At 33.2% G+C, this 15,890-nt stretch overlaps 1 protein-coding gene across 3 annotated transcripts in view; it reads left to right on the top strand.

Moving 5' to 3' along the window:
- The first annotated feature begins 2,748 nt into the window (after positions 1 to 2,748).
- LOC144853836 (uncharacterized) overlaps positions 2,749 to 15,890 on the top strand; it is a 185,563-nt gene continuing 172,421 nt past the window's right edge. For 2 of the 3 annotated variants that reach the window (XM_078711687.1, XM_078711685.1), the window contains exon 1: positions 2,749 to 4,397. In XM_078711687.1, the coding sequence (XP_078567813.1) occupies positions 2,830 to 3,594 (765 nt within the window). In that variant the 5' untranslated portion in view covers positions 2,749 to 2,829 and the 3' untranslated portion in view covers positions 3,595 to 4,397. Of the gene's footprint in view, positions 4,619 to 4,808; positions 5,795 to 15,890 lie in introns of those variants that run through there. The other variant, XM_078711686.1, reaches the window with a different exon arrangement.

Genomic DNA, 15,890 nt, shown 5'->3' with positions numbered 1-15,890 from the left:
GTGAGGGAATGTGTCAATAGGAACCTAGTGTTGGAATTAGATGAGTTTGTTATCAGTGATAATTCTCTCAGTGACATCACAGGTTCTTCATTTGGCACATTACTGGCTATTTCACCTAAACTGAAAACACTTAACATAAGCTGGTGCAGTCTGTCAGGTGTTATCATAGATGCTATGGTGAGGGAATGTGTCAAAAGGAACCTAGTGTTGGAATTAGATAAGCTTGTTATCAGTGATAATACTCTCAGTGACATCACAGGTTTTTCATTTGGCACATTACTGGCTATTTCGCCTAAACTGAAAACACTTAACATAAGCTGGTGCTGTCTGTCAGGTGTTATCATAGATGCTATGGTGAGGGAATGTGTCAATAGAAACCTAGTGTTGGAATTAGATAATCTTGATATCCATAAGAATATTCTCAGTGATATCACAGGTTCCTCACTTGGCACATTACTGGCTATTTGTCGTAAACTGAAAACACTTAACATGTACAGATGTGATCTGTCAGGTGTTGTCATAGATGCTATGGTGAGGGAATGTGTCAATAGGAACCTAGTGTTGGAATTAGATGAGCTTGTTATCAGTGATAATACTCTCAGTGACATCACAGGTTCTTCATTTGGCACATTACTGGCTATTTCGCCTAAACTGAAAACACTTAACACAAGCAACTGCTATCTGTCAGGTGTTATCATAGATGCTATGGTGAGGGAATGTGTCAATAGGAACCTAGTGTTGGAATTAGATAATCTTGATATCCATGAGAATATTCTCAGTGATATCACAGGTTCCTCACTTGGCACATTACTGGCTATTTGTCCTAAACTGAAAACACTTAACATGTACAGATGTGATCTGTCAGGTGTTGTCATAGATGCTATGGTGAGGGAATGTGTCAATAGGAACCTAGTGTTGGAATTAGATGAGCTTGTTATCAGTGATAATACTCTCAGTGACATCACAGGTTCTTCATTTGGCAGATTACTGGCTATTTCACCTAAACTGAAAACACTTAACATAAGCTGGTGCAGTCTGTCATGTGTTATCATAAATGCTATGGTGAGGGAATGTGTCAAAAGGAACCTAGTGTTGGAATTAGATAAGCTTGTTATCAGTGATAATACTCTCAGTGACATCACAGGTTCTTCATTTGGCACATTACTGGCTATTTCACTTAAACTGAAAACACTTAACATAAGCTGGTGCAGTCTGTCAGGTGTTATCATAGATGCTATGGTGAGAGAATGTGTCAATAGAAACCTAGTGTTGGAATTAGAGAATCTTGTTATCAGTGATAATACTCTCAGTGACATCACAGGTTTTTCACTTGGCACATTACTGGCTATTTGTCCTAAACTGAAAACACTTAACATGTACAGATGTGATCTGTCAGGTGTTGTCATAGATGCTATGGTGAGGGAATGTGTCAATAGGAACCTAGTGTTGGAATTAGATGAGCTTGTTATCAGTGATAATTCTCTCAGTGACATCACAGGTTCTTCATTTGGCACATTACTGGCTATTTCACCTAAACTGAAAACACTTAACATAAGCTGGTGCAGTCTGTCAGGTGTTATCATAGATGCTATGGTGAGGGAATGTGTCAAAAGGAACCTAGTGTTGGAATTAGATAAGCTTGTTATCAGTGATAATACTCTCAGTGACATCACAGGTTTTTCATTTGGCACATTACTGGCTATTTCGCCTAAACTGAAAACACTTAACATAAGCTGGTGCTGTCTGTCAGGTGTTATCATAGATGCTATGGTGAGGGAATGTGTCAATAGGAACCTAGTGTTGGAATTAGATAATCTTGATATCCATAAGAATATTCTCAGTGATATCACAGGTTCCTCACTTGGCACATTACTGGCTATTTGTCGTAAACTGAAAACACTTAACATGTACAGATGTGATCTGTCAGGTGTTGTCATAGATGCTATGGTGAGGGAATGTGTCAATAGGAACCTAGTGTTGGAATTAGATGAGCTTGTTATCAGTGATAATACTCTCAGTGACATCACAGGTTCTTCATTTGGCACATTACTGGCTATTTCGCCTAAACTGAAAACACTTAACACAAGCAACTGCTATCTGTCAGGTGTTATCATAGATGCTATGGTGAGGGAATGTGTCAATAGGAACCTAGTGTTGGAATTAGATAATCTTGATATCCATGAGAATATTCTCAGTGATATCACAGGTTCCTCACTTGGCACATTACTGGCTATTTGTCTTAAACTGAAAACACTTAACATGTACAGATGTGATCTGTCAGGTGTTGTCATAGATGCTATGGTGAGGGAATGTGTCAATAGGAACCTAGTGTTGGAATTAGATGAGCTTGTTATCAGTGATAATACTCTCAGTGACATCACAGGTTCTTCATTTGGCAGATTACTGGCTATTTCACCTAAACTGAAAACACTTAACATAAGCTGGTGCAGTCTGTCATGTGTTATCATAAATGCTATGGTGAGGGAATGTGTCAAAAGGAACCTAGTGTTGGAATTAGATAAGCTTGTTATCAGTGATAATTCTCTCAGTGACATCACAGGTTCTTCATTTGGCACATTACTGGCTATTTCACCTAAACTGAAAACACTTAACATAAGCTGGTGCAGTCTGTCAGGTGTTATCATAGATGCTATGGTGAGAGAATGTGTCAATAGAAACCTAGTGTTGGAATTAGAGAATCTTGTTATCAGTGATAATACTCTCAGTGACATCACAGGTTTTTCATTTGGCACATTACTGGCTATTTCGCCTAAACTGAAAACACTTAACATAAGCAACTGCTGTCTGTCAGGTGTTATCATAGATGCTATGGTGAGGGAATGTGTCAATAGGAACCTAGTGTTGGAATTAGATAATCTTGATATCCATGAGAATATTCTCAGTGATATCACAGGTTCCTCACTTGGCACATTACTGGCTATTTGTCCTAAACTGAAAACACTTAACATGTACAGATGTGATCTGTCAGGTGTTGTCATAGATGCTATGGTGAGGGAATGTGTCAATAGGAACCTAGTGTTGGAATTAGATGAGCTTGTTATCAGTGATAATACTCTCAGTGACATCACAGGTTCTTCATTTGGCACATTACTGGCTATTTCACCTAAACTGAAAACACTTAACATGAATGACTGCAGGCTGTCAGGTGTTATCATAAATGCTATGGTGAGGGAATGTGTCAATAGGAACCTAGTGTTGGAATTAGATAAGCTTGTTATCAGTGGGAATACTCTCAGTGACATCACAGGTTCTGTACTTGGCACATTACTGGCTATTTCGCCTAAACTGAAAACACTTAACATGAATAAATGCAGTCTGTCAGGTGTTATCATAGATGCTATGGTGAGAGAATGTGTCAATAGAAACCTAGTGTTGGAATTAGAGAACCTTGATATCCATTGGAATACTCTCAGTGACATCACAGGTTCTTCCTTTACCACATTACTGGCTATTTCTCCTAAACTGAAACAGCTTCATATGCAGTGGTGTGAATTGCCTAATGATATAGTGCAGAATATAGTGCAGGATATGTGGCAACACTTCCAGAGAATAAATGGTGAATTTTCCTGTTAACTGCTATACAGTAGTTATTAAAGTGCAGCTTAATTTGACATTCATTACAACTGCATGATACATGTACTACAGGCACTTGTTTGTTATCATAATCTTTGGTAATATAAATGTAAATTAAATCATGGTGAATATTGTATTTTAATACATGTCATATTATATATAAAATTGTTTATTTAATATTTGTAAACAATATATTATGTTTAAAATTCAATATTACCTTGGATTTAGTATATTAGTATCTTAAGACAATTGCTAATGCAACCTAATATACTGCACACATAGAATATCATTTGTAATATGTCAGAATTAAGATTTTGATACAGTCTATTTTGATATGCCAGTATTTTTATAATTTGATGAGTCATCTTGAATTTAATTGTAAGACATATTACGCCAAATTTTGTTTAAAATTGTTAGTTTCACAGGATTTGAATGTTGCTATGAGGGGCTTTTCATCGTGATCATAATTCTTCAACTATTTTTTCAATTTTTATTCACTGAAAACTGTACAACCATTTAGTTTTTAAAATAGTTCTTTCCTTTTCTTGTGAATTATGTTTATTATACCTCCATGGTTTATCTATGTATACAAATAAATGACAGGTAAACAATATTTAATTGTTTCTAACTTTTTAAAAGCTACATTCACACCAGAACAGAAGATGGCGCTGTTCATTTATTTTTATAATTTTCCATGAAGTTCTGTCTGCACCATCAAACTTTATGTGACAAAATGTGATGTGCCCATATATGGCATATATCACTACCATATTTGGGCACATCACACTTTTTTTGTCAAACTAGTGTTGCTTTAATATCTATCAAACTAATTGTACAGTTTTATATTTCAAATTGTTAATTTATAAGATGTAAATATTACAGTTTTATATTTATTTAATTTTTGTAAGTATTATATAGTGTTATATTTGATATTAATTCTATTGCACAGTACTATAAGTTCATTCCAATTGATGTATTAATTGCTATTACAAACATTCAACAAGTTGTTGAACTATATAATGAGGTAATTGTTATTACAACATTCAACAAGTTGTTGAACTATATAATGAGGTAATTGTTATTACAAACATTCAACAAGTTGTTGAACTATATAATGAGGTAATTGCTATTACAACATTCAACAAGTTGTTGAACTATATAATGAGGTAATTGCTATTACAAACATTCAACAAGTTGTTGAACTATATAATGAGGGAATTGTTATTCTTCAAAGAGCATAAAGGTGCAACACTGAAGGCATAAACATTACTCAGATGTAAAGTACTAGGCCTAGAAATAAAAGTTAAATTAAAATTACAATTAAACACTATTGCACCTGCAATCTATATTATTTTTTTTTTAAATCACCCGAGTGTGTGATGTGATTGAAGAGAGGAGGAGGTTGGTGAGTATAGGGAGATACTGGGGTCCAGGGGTTATGAGGTAAAACTAAATTTGAAACCTGCCTTGCTAGTAAATAAATAAGTTTTGTTAAGGATAAAACACACATTTTCAAGTTGTCTTTCAGGTCTAGTATCAGATTATGTGTACTTCGTTCTTGTATGTCAAGATATTTGAACTTTCCTAATTCAAATTCTATTTTTAACTTGAATATGCAGATTATATGCCAGTAATTTCGATAATCTACTATTTTTTACAGTATTTTTTTACTTTTTTTATTTTTATTGAGATATTTCAGTTTACTTTGTTGGTGCTCAGTACTAAGTATTAACTGTTACAATTGTAAAGGAAATAAATTTTGCTATTTTAGAAAATTAGACAAATAAATGCAATAAAAATGTCTAACATTCATATATTTTATTGTAATTGTAAGACTTAATTTACTGCTATTGTGTGTTATTACAAAATAATGCAAAAAGGTTTTGAATAATAATCAGAATTTTATATTATGTCATTGTAAGACTTTAGATATTTTCCTGGATATTTGTTTTCAGTTGTGTGTAGGTCGGATGGGGTGGGGAGAAGGGAAGAGGGCATTGGCATAGGAATTATGGTTTTGGAGTTATTATGTAATTATGTATTGGTGGGAATTGTGAATAGAGAATCAGTGTTACTACTATGTATATTATCAAATTAACCTGAGATCAATAAAATACATAATGTATTTTAATGATTATGATAAATTATTTTTTAAATAAAAATATTTTTTATAATAGATAATTTTGACTTTATTTTATTAGACATTGTTTGTGTGGGCGTGTTGTGGGAGAGGGAGTGGACTGGATCCAGAATTTGTGATGTGTCAGGGGTTGTAATTAATAATAATCTTTTAAAAAATAGAGTAACATAAAACGTTTCTAATTTCATCTGGCTGTTTCCAACCTGAACTTTAGATGAGGATGATACATAACCAGTGAAAACAAACTGGATTTAGAAATGTAATTGAATTTCTTACTTATTCAATGCTAGATATCTTGTAAATGGACAGACAGACAGACAGAGAATACAAACATATTGGAGGAGGCTATTAAAGCTATGTTTACACTTCTCCACCACGATATTTTTTTATTCTCCTCTGTTTATTTATGCATTCATTACAAGATATCACAAGAAGATCTTGCTCAACCTTAACACGCAAAACAATCTTAGTTTCGGTCAGAATTGGGTGCTGTACTCCCCAAAAACAGAAACTAGAGGAATGCTTCTCAATAAAAAAAATGATTTATGTTAATATTCCAAATTCAAATTATCTTAATCAGGAATCATTCATGGTAAAATACTTTTACAAAGACTTTTTAGCTAATGGGATTGGAGGGCTATGTTATATACTTTTTATATTTTCACTCAAAAGGCAATTTGACGCTCCATACTCTTTAGAGGTTTACATGTACTACCATCTTGGAACCGACATTTATTCCGTTTTAGCTGTCAGTAGCGAGAGTACACGTGGGTAAGAAAACGTGCCGTTTGTTGTTTAAAATTACCATATAGCCTAGGCCATGGGGAATAATTTAAAGTAAAGGCTTTTGGAAAATAAACATTAAACAAATTCATTGTAAGATAGTTAGTATCATTGAATGAATACTGTTTAGCAACTTTTTTTAGGCCTAGCCTAGGTAGGCCTAGCTAAAACTTTCACCCGCTGCATGCTGCGCGGTGATGATGAGTTACCATGAATGCCCAGTACTGCAGTAGCGCCCCTAGACCTCCTTTGCTTGCCAGGCCCAATGCGATGCAAAACTGCCACTTTTGTTTGCAAGCGGAGTAATTCGGTCCAGTGTGTAATCTTGGTCGCAAACCAATTTAAGCCTAGACTAGCCTCTAGGCTAGGCCTAGCTAGCTAGGAAGTAGTATGTGGACTGTTTAGGATGTGGACATGGGACATTAACAATCAAAAGCCTGGGCTGAATAAAATAGACTGGTCTGGCCACTAACTAAAGTTCAGACTATATGTATCCGAAGAAGATGCCAAAAATGTTTTAAAAAAAGAGGGAAAAACGAAAATAGGCATTTAAGTCTCGAAAACCAATGTTTTTTTTATTATTTATTTTCCACACACAAAATATATAACATAGTATTGGTAATAAACATCATTTAGGTAGAAGAAAAAACAGACAAACTAGTTAAATGTCTTATATAAACCAAGACATGTAAGAGTGCTAAACTAGCCTCAAATAGGAATAGTAGGCCTAGGTAGGTGTAGCCCTTTTTTGTCCTGGCCCCAACTAGCTAGGCTATGCCTATTAAATTATTTATAGACTTGGTCTAGGTCTATTCAATTTATTTTGTAATTAATTTGATAATTTAGTCTAAGATAGATGAAGAATGATAAAAAGGCCTATCTACAGTTATTATTTGGTGCATTTTATTTTGCAAACAAATTGTAAACATTGTTTGAACTTATATTTACATTTAGCAGGTAACAATTCAAAAGCCATATACATCTGATGATGGAGGTACTGGTGAAATAAGATATATTGAGACATGGTGTATTCAAATGCCATATACATCTGATGATAGAGGTACAGGTAAAATAAGATATATTGAGACATGGTGTATTCAAAAGCCACATCTGATGATAGAGGTACAGGTAAAATACCATAAATCTTTTAATAATAACCCACTACTCTAATAGTAACCCATGGGGGTTACTATTAGAGTCACAAAAACTATTGACAAAATGACACTAAAATCAACTTTTTTGATAAGGAGATAATGCATGTTGATCTCGAGAGTAGGGTGGATCGAGTGACGTGTTTTTGAGTTTATAAAATAAAGTTAGAGTTCAACCAAATTTGTTTATTCGTACTGTTTTATTATTTTGCTATGAGTTGCTGACCGGAAATGTTGGGGGTGGGTATTATTTTCAGGTGCCTAATTTAAGATTAGTAATAGTAACCCACTACTCTAATAGTAACCCTGCTTCTAATAGTAACCCACCCTAAAAAACAAGCAAAGAATTATAACCCTGGGTTACAATTAGAAGATTTACGGTAAGATTGTGACATAATTTATTCAAATGCCTTTGTTGTTTTATAGGATGTTATTTTTACAGGAAAATATTGCTAGCAATGGAGCTGACATAGGTCTTATGGGAAAACAACAAAAGAATCCAAGCCAATGGGAGATTTGGAACATGAATGACAATGCTAGATTGATACTACCACTGAACGCCAACAATGATGAAACATATCCATCAGAATTAGATCAGTCAGGTTAGTCAATAAATGATTTGAAATCATTCTTAATGAGAATCTCAGTGGGCTTATTCTTAAAAACATTTTAAGTTCATCTCAAAATGAGTCTGTGTGCTTAATTATTTCAAAAGGAACCATTCACCCCACCCTTAACCTAAGTTAGGTGAGGGCGCTGTGCTAGACATGCGACATCGTATCTGAAGTAGAATCTGCACTAAATATCGTTTTTGTTGTTATAAGTGTTGCACAGTGTTTATTTTCAACGTAAATCATGAATATGAATCGGAGAAAAATGATTAGTCTATGGCTCTGTACCAGTTTGATCTTTTTTCGAGTAAATTATGCTGCAGTTACGCAGCCCAAATGCCGGTTCCGGTAGCTGCGATGGGAAATCACCAGCCCGTGAAAATCACATACAGCCGCGAGGAGTTGTTGCAATTAAGGCCAAATCTAAACACAGATGGGCCTAGCAACCTAAATCTCAATTACAATCCAAAGCTGCGTAAAAGGGGACGCAGAGGAGGAATTAAGGGAAGGCTCAGACGGTTAAATCGTCTTCCTCTACCAACTGTTATTTTTGGAAATGCTCAATCCCTGTGTAATAAGCTTGATCAACTGGAAGCGTGTATGGCAATACAAGAATTCCAAGAATCTAGCTTACTGTGTTTCACCGAAACGTGGTTTAAAGACCAACATACCACTGCAGATGTCAGTATTGATGGGTTCTCATGCGTGCGGGGAGATAGAGATCTGCATGTTACAGGAAAGGAGGGAGGCGGTGGTGTCTGCGCATACATTAACACACGATGGTGTAACAACATCAAGGTAGTAAAAAAACATTGCTGATGTTGAATTCATTGTGATTGCACTACGCCCTTTTTACTTGCCGAGAGAAATACCACAGATCTTTGTGTCAGTTGCATATGTTCAACAAGAAGGAAGTCGTATAGAAGCAGGGAAAAAAATCGCACAGGAAATGAGATTATTAGAGAGCGAGTCACCAGATGCGTTAAAGCTGGTGTTAGGCGACTTCAATCATTGTATGCTTAAAAGAGCACTACCACATTGTCATCAATACGTGAAGATACTTGCCTAGTTGGTTTAATTTCAAATAATAATACATCCCTGTTTAATGAATATGTTGAACAATTTATAGTCTGGTGTAAACAAAATTTTCTTGAACTAAATGCCAAAAAAACTAAAGAGGTTATTGTCGATTTTAGAAGGAAAAATAAAACTAATCATGTAAATATTGAAATTGACAATGAAATTGTTGAAATAGTAGAAAGTCATAAGTACTTGGGATTAATAATTGATAATAAACTAAATTGGGAGAGCAACACTAAAGAACTCCGTACCAAGGCTAATAAGAGAATGTACTTTATATACAAAATGAAACGGTTTAATGTTAGTTCTCATCTCATTCATATGTTTTATTTCTCATATCAATGTAAACAGTAAAAGTCAAATTCAGAGATTAGTAAATAAGGCCAGCAGAGTTATCGGTGTAGAAGTGAAACCTTTAGATGAAATGTTTAATACATTCATACTTCAAAAATTTGACACAATTATGCAAGACCCATCACACCCATTACATTCAGACATCATTATAAGTAGATCAGGAAGGGTTAGACTGACACAGAAACAAATATCCACAAACCGTTTCAGATTTTCACCAATGTACATAGCATGCAATTTATTTAACAAAAACTTTTCAAGATAGTCACTTGTATCATTTGTATTTATTTTTATTGTTATCACATTATATTATTTATTCTACTCGGGTACAAAACATATCTCGAAATTGTTAGCAATTTTGACAATAAAGTTAACTTGTATCTTGTATCTTGTATCTTGTATTGTATCTTGTATCTTGTATAAGTAAATGTATTAGAAAGAAGCACATCTCAAAAGAAAAATAATCAGTGGGCTAAATCTCAAGAACATTATTTGTCTAGAAGTACAGTAATTTCCTCCTTATTTTAGGTGAATGACTGGTCTCAATAGTCATAATATTGTCTGAATCAACCAGCAACTATCAGCCAATCAACATTCTCCAAAAGTTATGTCTCATCTTTGTCAACAGAGGGCTCACTCTACAATTTTAAACCAATCAACATTCTCTATAAAATGCTTCCTCATACTCATCAATAGAGGGCTCACTTTACAACTATTCTATAAACTAGAATAACTACAACCAAAGAATATATATCACAAGAATTAAAGTAATCCGCGATTTTCCCTGTAACAGTAATATTGTCCATGTGGTAGGGCGACGCCATAAGTGAGGATGTATACAACTTTTTGTGACGGTTACACTAATCTAAACCTGGACCACCGGTAGTATTTTCATGATAAAAAATGTTATCCACTACATGCCAACATCATGTTAAATGCTGTTTGGATATTTAATTGTTCGTTTCAATTTATGTAGTAAAAACTGCAGAATAAACAGTTCGCTTCATCAACCGGGCGCTACGATAGCGCTACCAGGCGTGTTGGTGTTGACACGTTTTCACGAAGGGTAGTTTAATAATATTTCTATATTTAACTTGTTTCTGGTAAAACAAATAAATGTTAATGAAATTTAACATTGTATCCTATTAATAACATGTATTTTATACTAATTTATATCATAAAAACAATACTTAATTTACCGGGCGTAGATTAGTATGCGGCAATGGTAAAGAATAGGCCGTGCTGAGTAACGCTTCATTGATTTTTGGTGTTGCTGTTCGGCCTTTTTTGTGAACTAATTTAGCATGGTAGTAAATAATTGTCTGTAGAAGTGAATATACACTAGTTTGTTATTAAATATGTTGTATAAAATGTTTTACAATTGCAAAATATATTATCATAATTCTATTTAATGTGACATGTATAACATCTAATAAATCAAGTCTTATTTAGTCTGTATACATCCGCCCTTATGAGGGCGGCATCACTCTCTGTTACAAATTTCTCATGCCAAAATCGCGGAATACTCATTCTTGTGATATATATTCTTTGGCTCTTCTCAGCATAGGTGAGTCTTTTATCTTTGTCAATAGAGGGCTCACTTTGCAACTTTAAGCAAATCAACATTCTCTAGTAGGCTGTACTGCTTCCAATTTTCCTTCTCTGCACACACAGATCATCAGTATTGGGTTTCTCACAACCAGCTTTTCTCCCTATATTTTAAAAATAAAATTCTGTCAACTCTCACAAATCTTGCTTCTTAAATCAGTATTATTAAATTATTACTTGACACAGCCAAGAAAAGAGAGGGAATCTGGGAGCACGGTATACTGTACTAGAAAAAATATAAATACCTTTTTATATCCAAAGATGTAGACGTAAAAGTATAAGCTTATTTGAATTTCTGTTTAATATAAATAAATAATTGCGAAACTTTAATAAGAAAAATAATCATAATAATTTAGTATATTTTTATAATCTCCTTATTTCGTTTTTTTATATGCTCCTGTTCATATGTAATTAAGATTGTTTGCTTGCTTTTTTTATTGTGTTCTTCTTTGTTTTATATTTGTAAATCACAGGTTTGCCCGCTGGGATTGTTGTGATTTTTTTATACCGAATAAATAAAAAAAAATAAATAAATATACTCAGTTTTAAAAACCCCATCAAAATAGAGTTCACAAATAATTTTTGTTTATGCAACTGAAATATTTATTTTTCATCTAATAAAGAAAGATTATAATGCTTGAATTAAAGTTCATACCTGCTGGTAGATAATATTAGAAAATTTAAACAAGATTTCGGCACTGGGAGAAAATTCAACATACCTTGAACTGATGTCATAGGAGGTCATAATAAATCTCACAACCTCACATGGTTTCTTCTGATCAAGACATTTGTTAAAATTCGTGGATATGTTGTTTGTTCGTTTATAATAGTTTGTCTTTCCAATATTAATTCTTATTTGAGACAACACACATACTCCAAATTTCATTTCCATCATTTCATATGAAATAATAAAACAAAAATATATATAATAAATATAATATAAAATAAATATTATCGCGCATTTTATAATCGATTATTCAAATTCATTCCTCTTTGTGTTGCCAGGAAATCATTAATAATCATAAATATTAAGTAATAATAATAATAATATAATATAAGTTCTACTCCAGCACTTGTATTTAGTATTCATAAACACTATACTTGGCGTATTACACAAAATCCTAATTTAGGTGATGCATAGAGAGTTACACAACAATACATTCTGTCTGCTCTACTTTCCCTTTGTTCATTGGAAAATCAATAAACACAATAAATTTCTATATATACAGAAGGCAGCCATGCAAGAATGGTCCTATGATATCAGAAATTCTGTTGTCACTTTGCATAACAATACAAATCAATAGAAATGTACAGTACCACTGTGTAGAGTTTCGGCCACAACAGATTTCTATGGCGCGCCATTCACGCATATATTAGACCGGGCTATTGTTTTTGCTATTAGTTATCGCATCTCATGCTTTGTTGTATAGTATTTTTTATGACTATTACTACACATTACAGTGTTATCATTCTTAACGTTATTCCACTACAATTTGCATTTATTAGATTTGTTGTTTCCATTCCAGTTTAGTTGTATCATGGAGTCTTGGCGAAAAACAAATTCAATTGTCAGTGACACAGTTAAATACTCTCTTAGTACAGACGTATTAATAGTTTGGCTATGAAAAAAGAAATGCTAAGAAAAAAAAATAAGTTTAATTAAAACGTTTTTCCTTCCATTGCTTAGGTGACCTAAGGAACAAAGAGGAATATCAGGAACTTACACATCAATACAAGCAGAATCAAGAAGAAAATTAGTGATAAAAAAAATAAATTTAATAAAACTTTGTCGTCTTCATTTGATTGGTTTTTAATACAACACAGGAGTAATTCAATGTTTTATCATGGAGCTCAGGTCATGTCTTAACACAGGTGCATAAATAAAACGAACATATCAGACCCAACATAAAAATAATAATTGAGTAATTTGCGGAAATATGCATTTAACATATTTTAACATGCACAGAATAAATGAACATATCATATCATGTCAATATACAAACAAAATGAGTAATAATTGGGATAAAAATGCGACTAAAGATAACATTTGTTGCGTTCAATGCGAACGTCAGAGGAAGTCCCCAAACTAATTACTATGCCTATTATCAATTATTATTTTATTCAGAAAGAAGCAATCAAACACTGTTATTTCAAAGTTCGGAACGTCTGTAATTACTACGGAAATTCGGCCCAATATTACGGACGTAGGGAAATGAAGATAAATAGGGTACTACGGAAATACTTAAATGATGGGGAATCCCCGGCAAAATGCAATGACTACGGACAAATCAACGACCCATATGACGGGGTTTTCCACGTACCTTCTCATGACGCACACAGTCAGAAATTCATTCCGAGCCTGTTCAGAAACATATCTAAAAAAAATTCTTCAATGCCTTTTCGCATAATTCCTCTTGGGTAGTGGTGTTCATTTTATTAGGTAAAATTTTACACGCAAAAACAAACGCACGCATTTCTATTAACATATTTACCAGTGTTTCATTTACATCTTACAACATATTAATTCTTAATAATTATATACTTAATTTCTTCAATTGTTTCTTCCGATAAAATAAATCGTATTCTTAACCACTTCTTCCGTTTCTTATTCCTTCAAAGTTATATGTATTGTACCTCGACACATTAAAATTAGTATATATCCCTACGTACTTCAATTCGTTTTATATTTATAGAAAAATGTACATGACGTTAATAATTCTTTACCGAAACATTTAATTATCACTTTAGTAAATCTTTGTTTCTTATATTATAAATCATTTCTATTGTACCCTGACACAAAAAATTAGTATCACTTAGGCCTCATTCAATTCATTTCTTTTATTTGTAAAAACTATACATTTTAATTTTCACCGTATTGTATTTGTTGTACTCTGAAATATCGGTATCTACGTAATTCTTCGTTTCTTATCTCATCATGCCACCTAGCTACAAAATACGTTCGTATTTTATTTTCATTATTAATTAATTAATTAATTAATTGCCAAGTTTGTCTGTGTCCGTGTTTTCCTGTGTAAAAACAAAAAACAAAAGTAAAACACAATGAAATCGATAATCCTGTATTACATTGTCGTGTCTCATTGTTCCCCTATCAATGGCACTATGGGCGTTCCATAGATATGGTAGTATTATTGTCTGTGGCCGAAATTGTCTGTGGCCGAAGTTGGCCTAATCCACTAATATCAACCTATGAAATGGCAGTAAGCAATAATAGTTTAAACATTATGTTACTAATGCCAACTAAATATAGCCTTGATAAAATCTATTTATATATATATTTTCAACTATTAAATATGTATTGTCCTCCAAAAAACACTAATGAAAAATGAAATTAGTAATGACCGACTTTGAATAGGCCAATCACTTCCGTAAAAATTGTTTTCACTTATAAAAAGACAAAACAGTTAAATTTAACCAAAAACCCATTTACTTTCATCCAATAATTTGTTATTGCACTATATGTGACATACTCAACAAAAATATTCTAAAAATACAATATATTTTTAATCTGATAACATTCCATAAGTAAACAATCTAAAACCGCCTAAACGTACCAGATTCGCCTGACGAGCCCCAGGCGCCGAGAGTTTGTCCCTGAGCCATGACGGGGCTCTAGGTACCCCTATGCCTAGTGAAGGAGTCTATCACGCAGTTAAGATCTTCCATGTTGGTAACTATGTACTCGCAGCAAGTATTCTATGTTTTTTTCTTTACGGTTGTTGCTGTTTTGGTAATTTTTGGCTAAAAATAGTGTATTTCATGGCTTAGTTTTTTTTTCAATAGACAATATTACCATGTAGCGTTAATTATAAATATTTTTACTTTAGATAAAAGATTTAATTTTACAACAGATATTGTTTCCAATTGGTATAATAATGTTGTTGGTTCATATTTAAGCTAGATGCTGTGTAACTAATACAACAATAGGTTTTAGCTTATTATTTGGTTTCATATTCAAGCTAGATGCTGTGTAACTATGTACTGAATACAACAATATGTTTTAGCTTATTATTTGGTTTTATATTCAAGCTATATGCTGTGTAACTAAGTACTGAATACAACAATAGGTTTTAGCTTTGAAATTGTGTGAGGCCCTAGGCTGGTGAATAATGCGTGATTGATAACCGACCTGTAGAGTGCGCTGTCTATTATTATAATAGGCCTAATAACAATGTTCAATTTACTGTTTTGTGTCTATTAGCATAACCTTTTGGTTTCAGTTTCTTTATAGAATTGATTGAAAATGAATAAACGCAGAGTTCAATTTTCAATTAAATAACATAGCATGCAAGACGGATTTTGTAACTCACAGAACGCAGTAAAACGGGTGCTGTACGTCACTTTGCATAACAATAAACATGTAGGCAGTGGAAGTATTGACATACAGTAACGTTATGTGCTAGGCCAGGTAGAAAAACAAGTTGACTCATCCAGGTAGAAAAACAAAATGGCTTTTTAGACTAAAACTTACTTTTTAGAAAACCTACTGTATGATATTCCATAATAATCTTGATATACTGTAAATTCAGTGCAGCAGCCATGTAAGTTTATAGT

Source organism: Antedon bifida, chromosome 10, assembly GCF_963402885.1.
Source record: "Antedon bifida chromosome 10, ecAntBifi1.1, whole genome shotgun sequence".
NCBI classification, from domain to species: domain Eukaryota; kingdom Metazoa; phylum Echinodermata; class Crinoidea; order Comatulida; family Antedonidae; genus Antedon; species Antedon bifida.
Note: the sequence above shows the minus strand (reverse complement) of the source record. Positions and strands in the feature narration are given on the sequence as shown.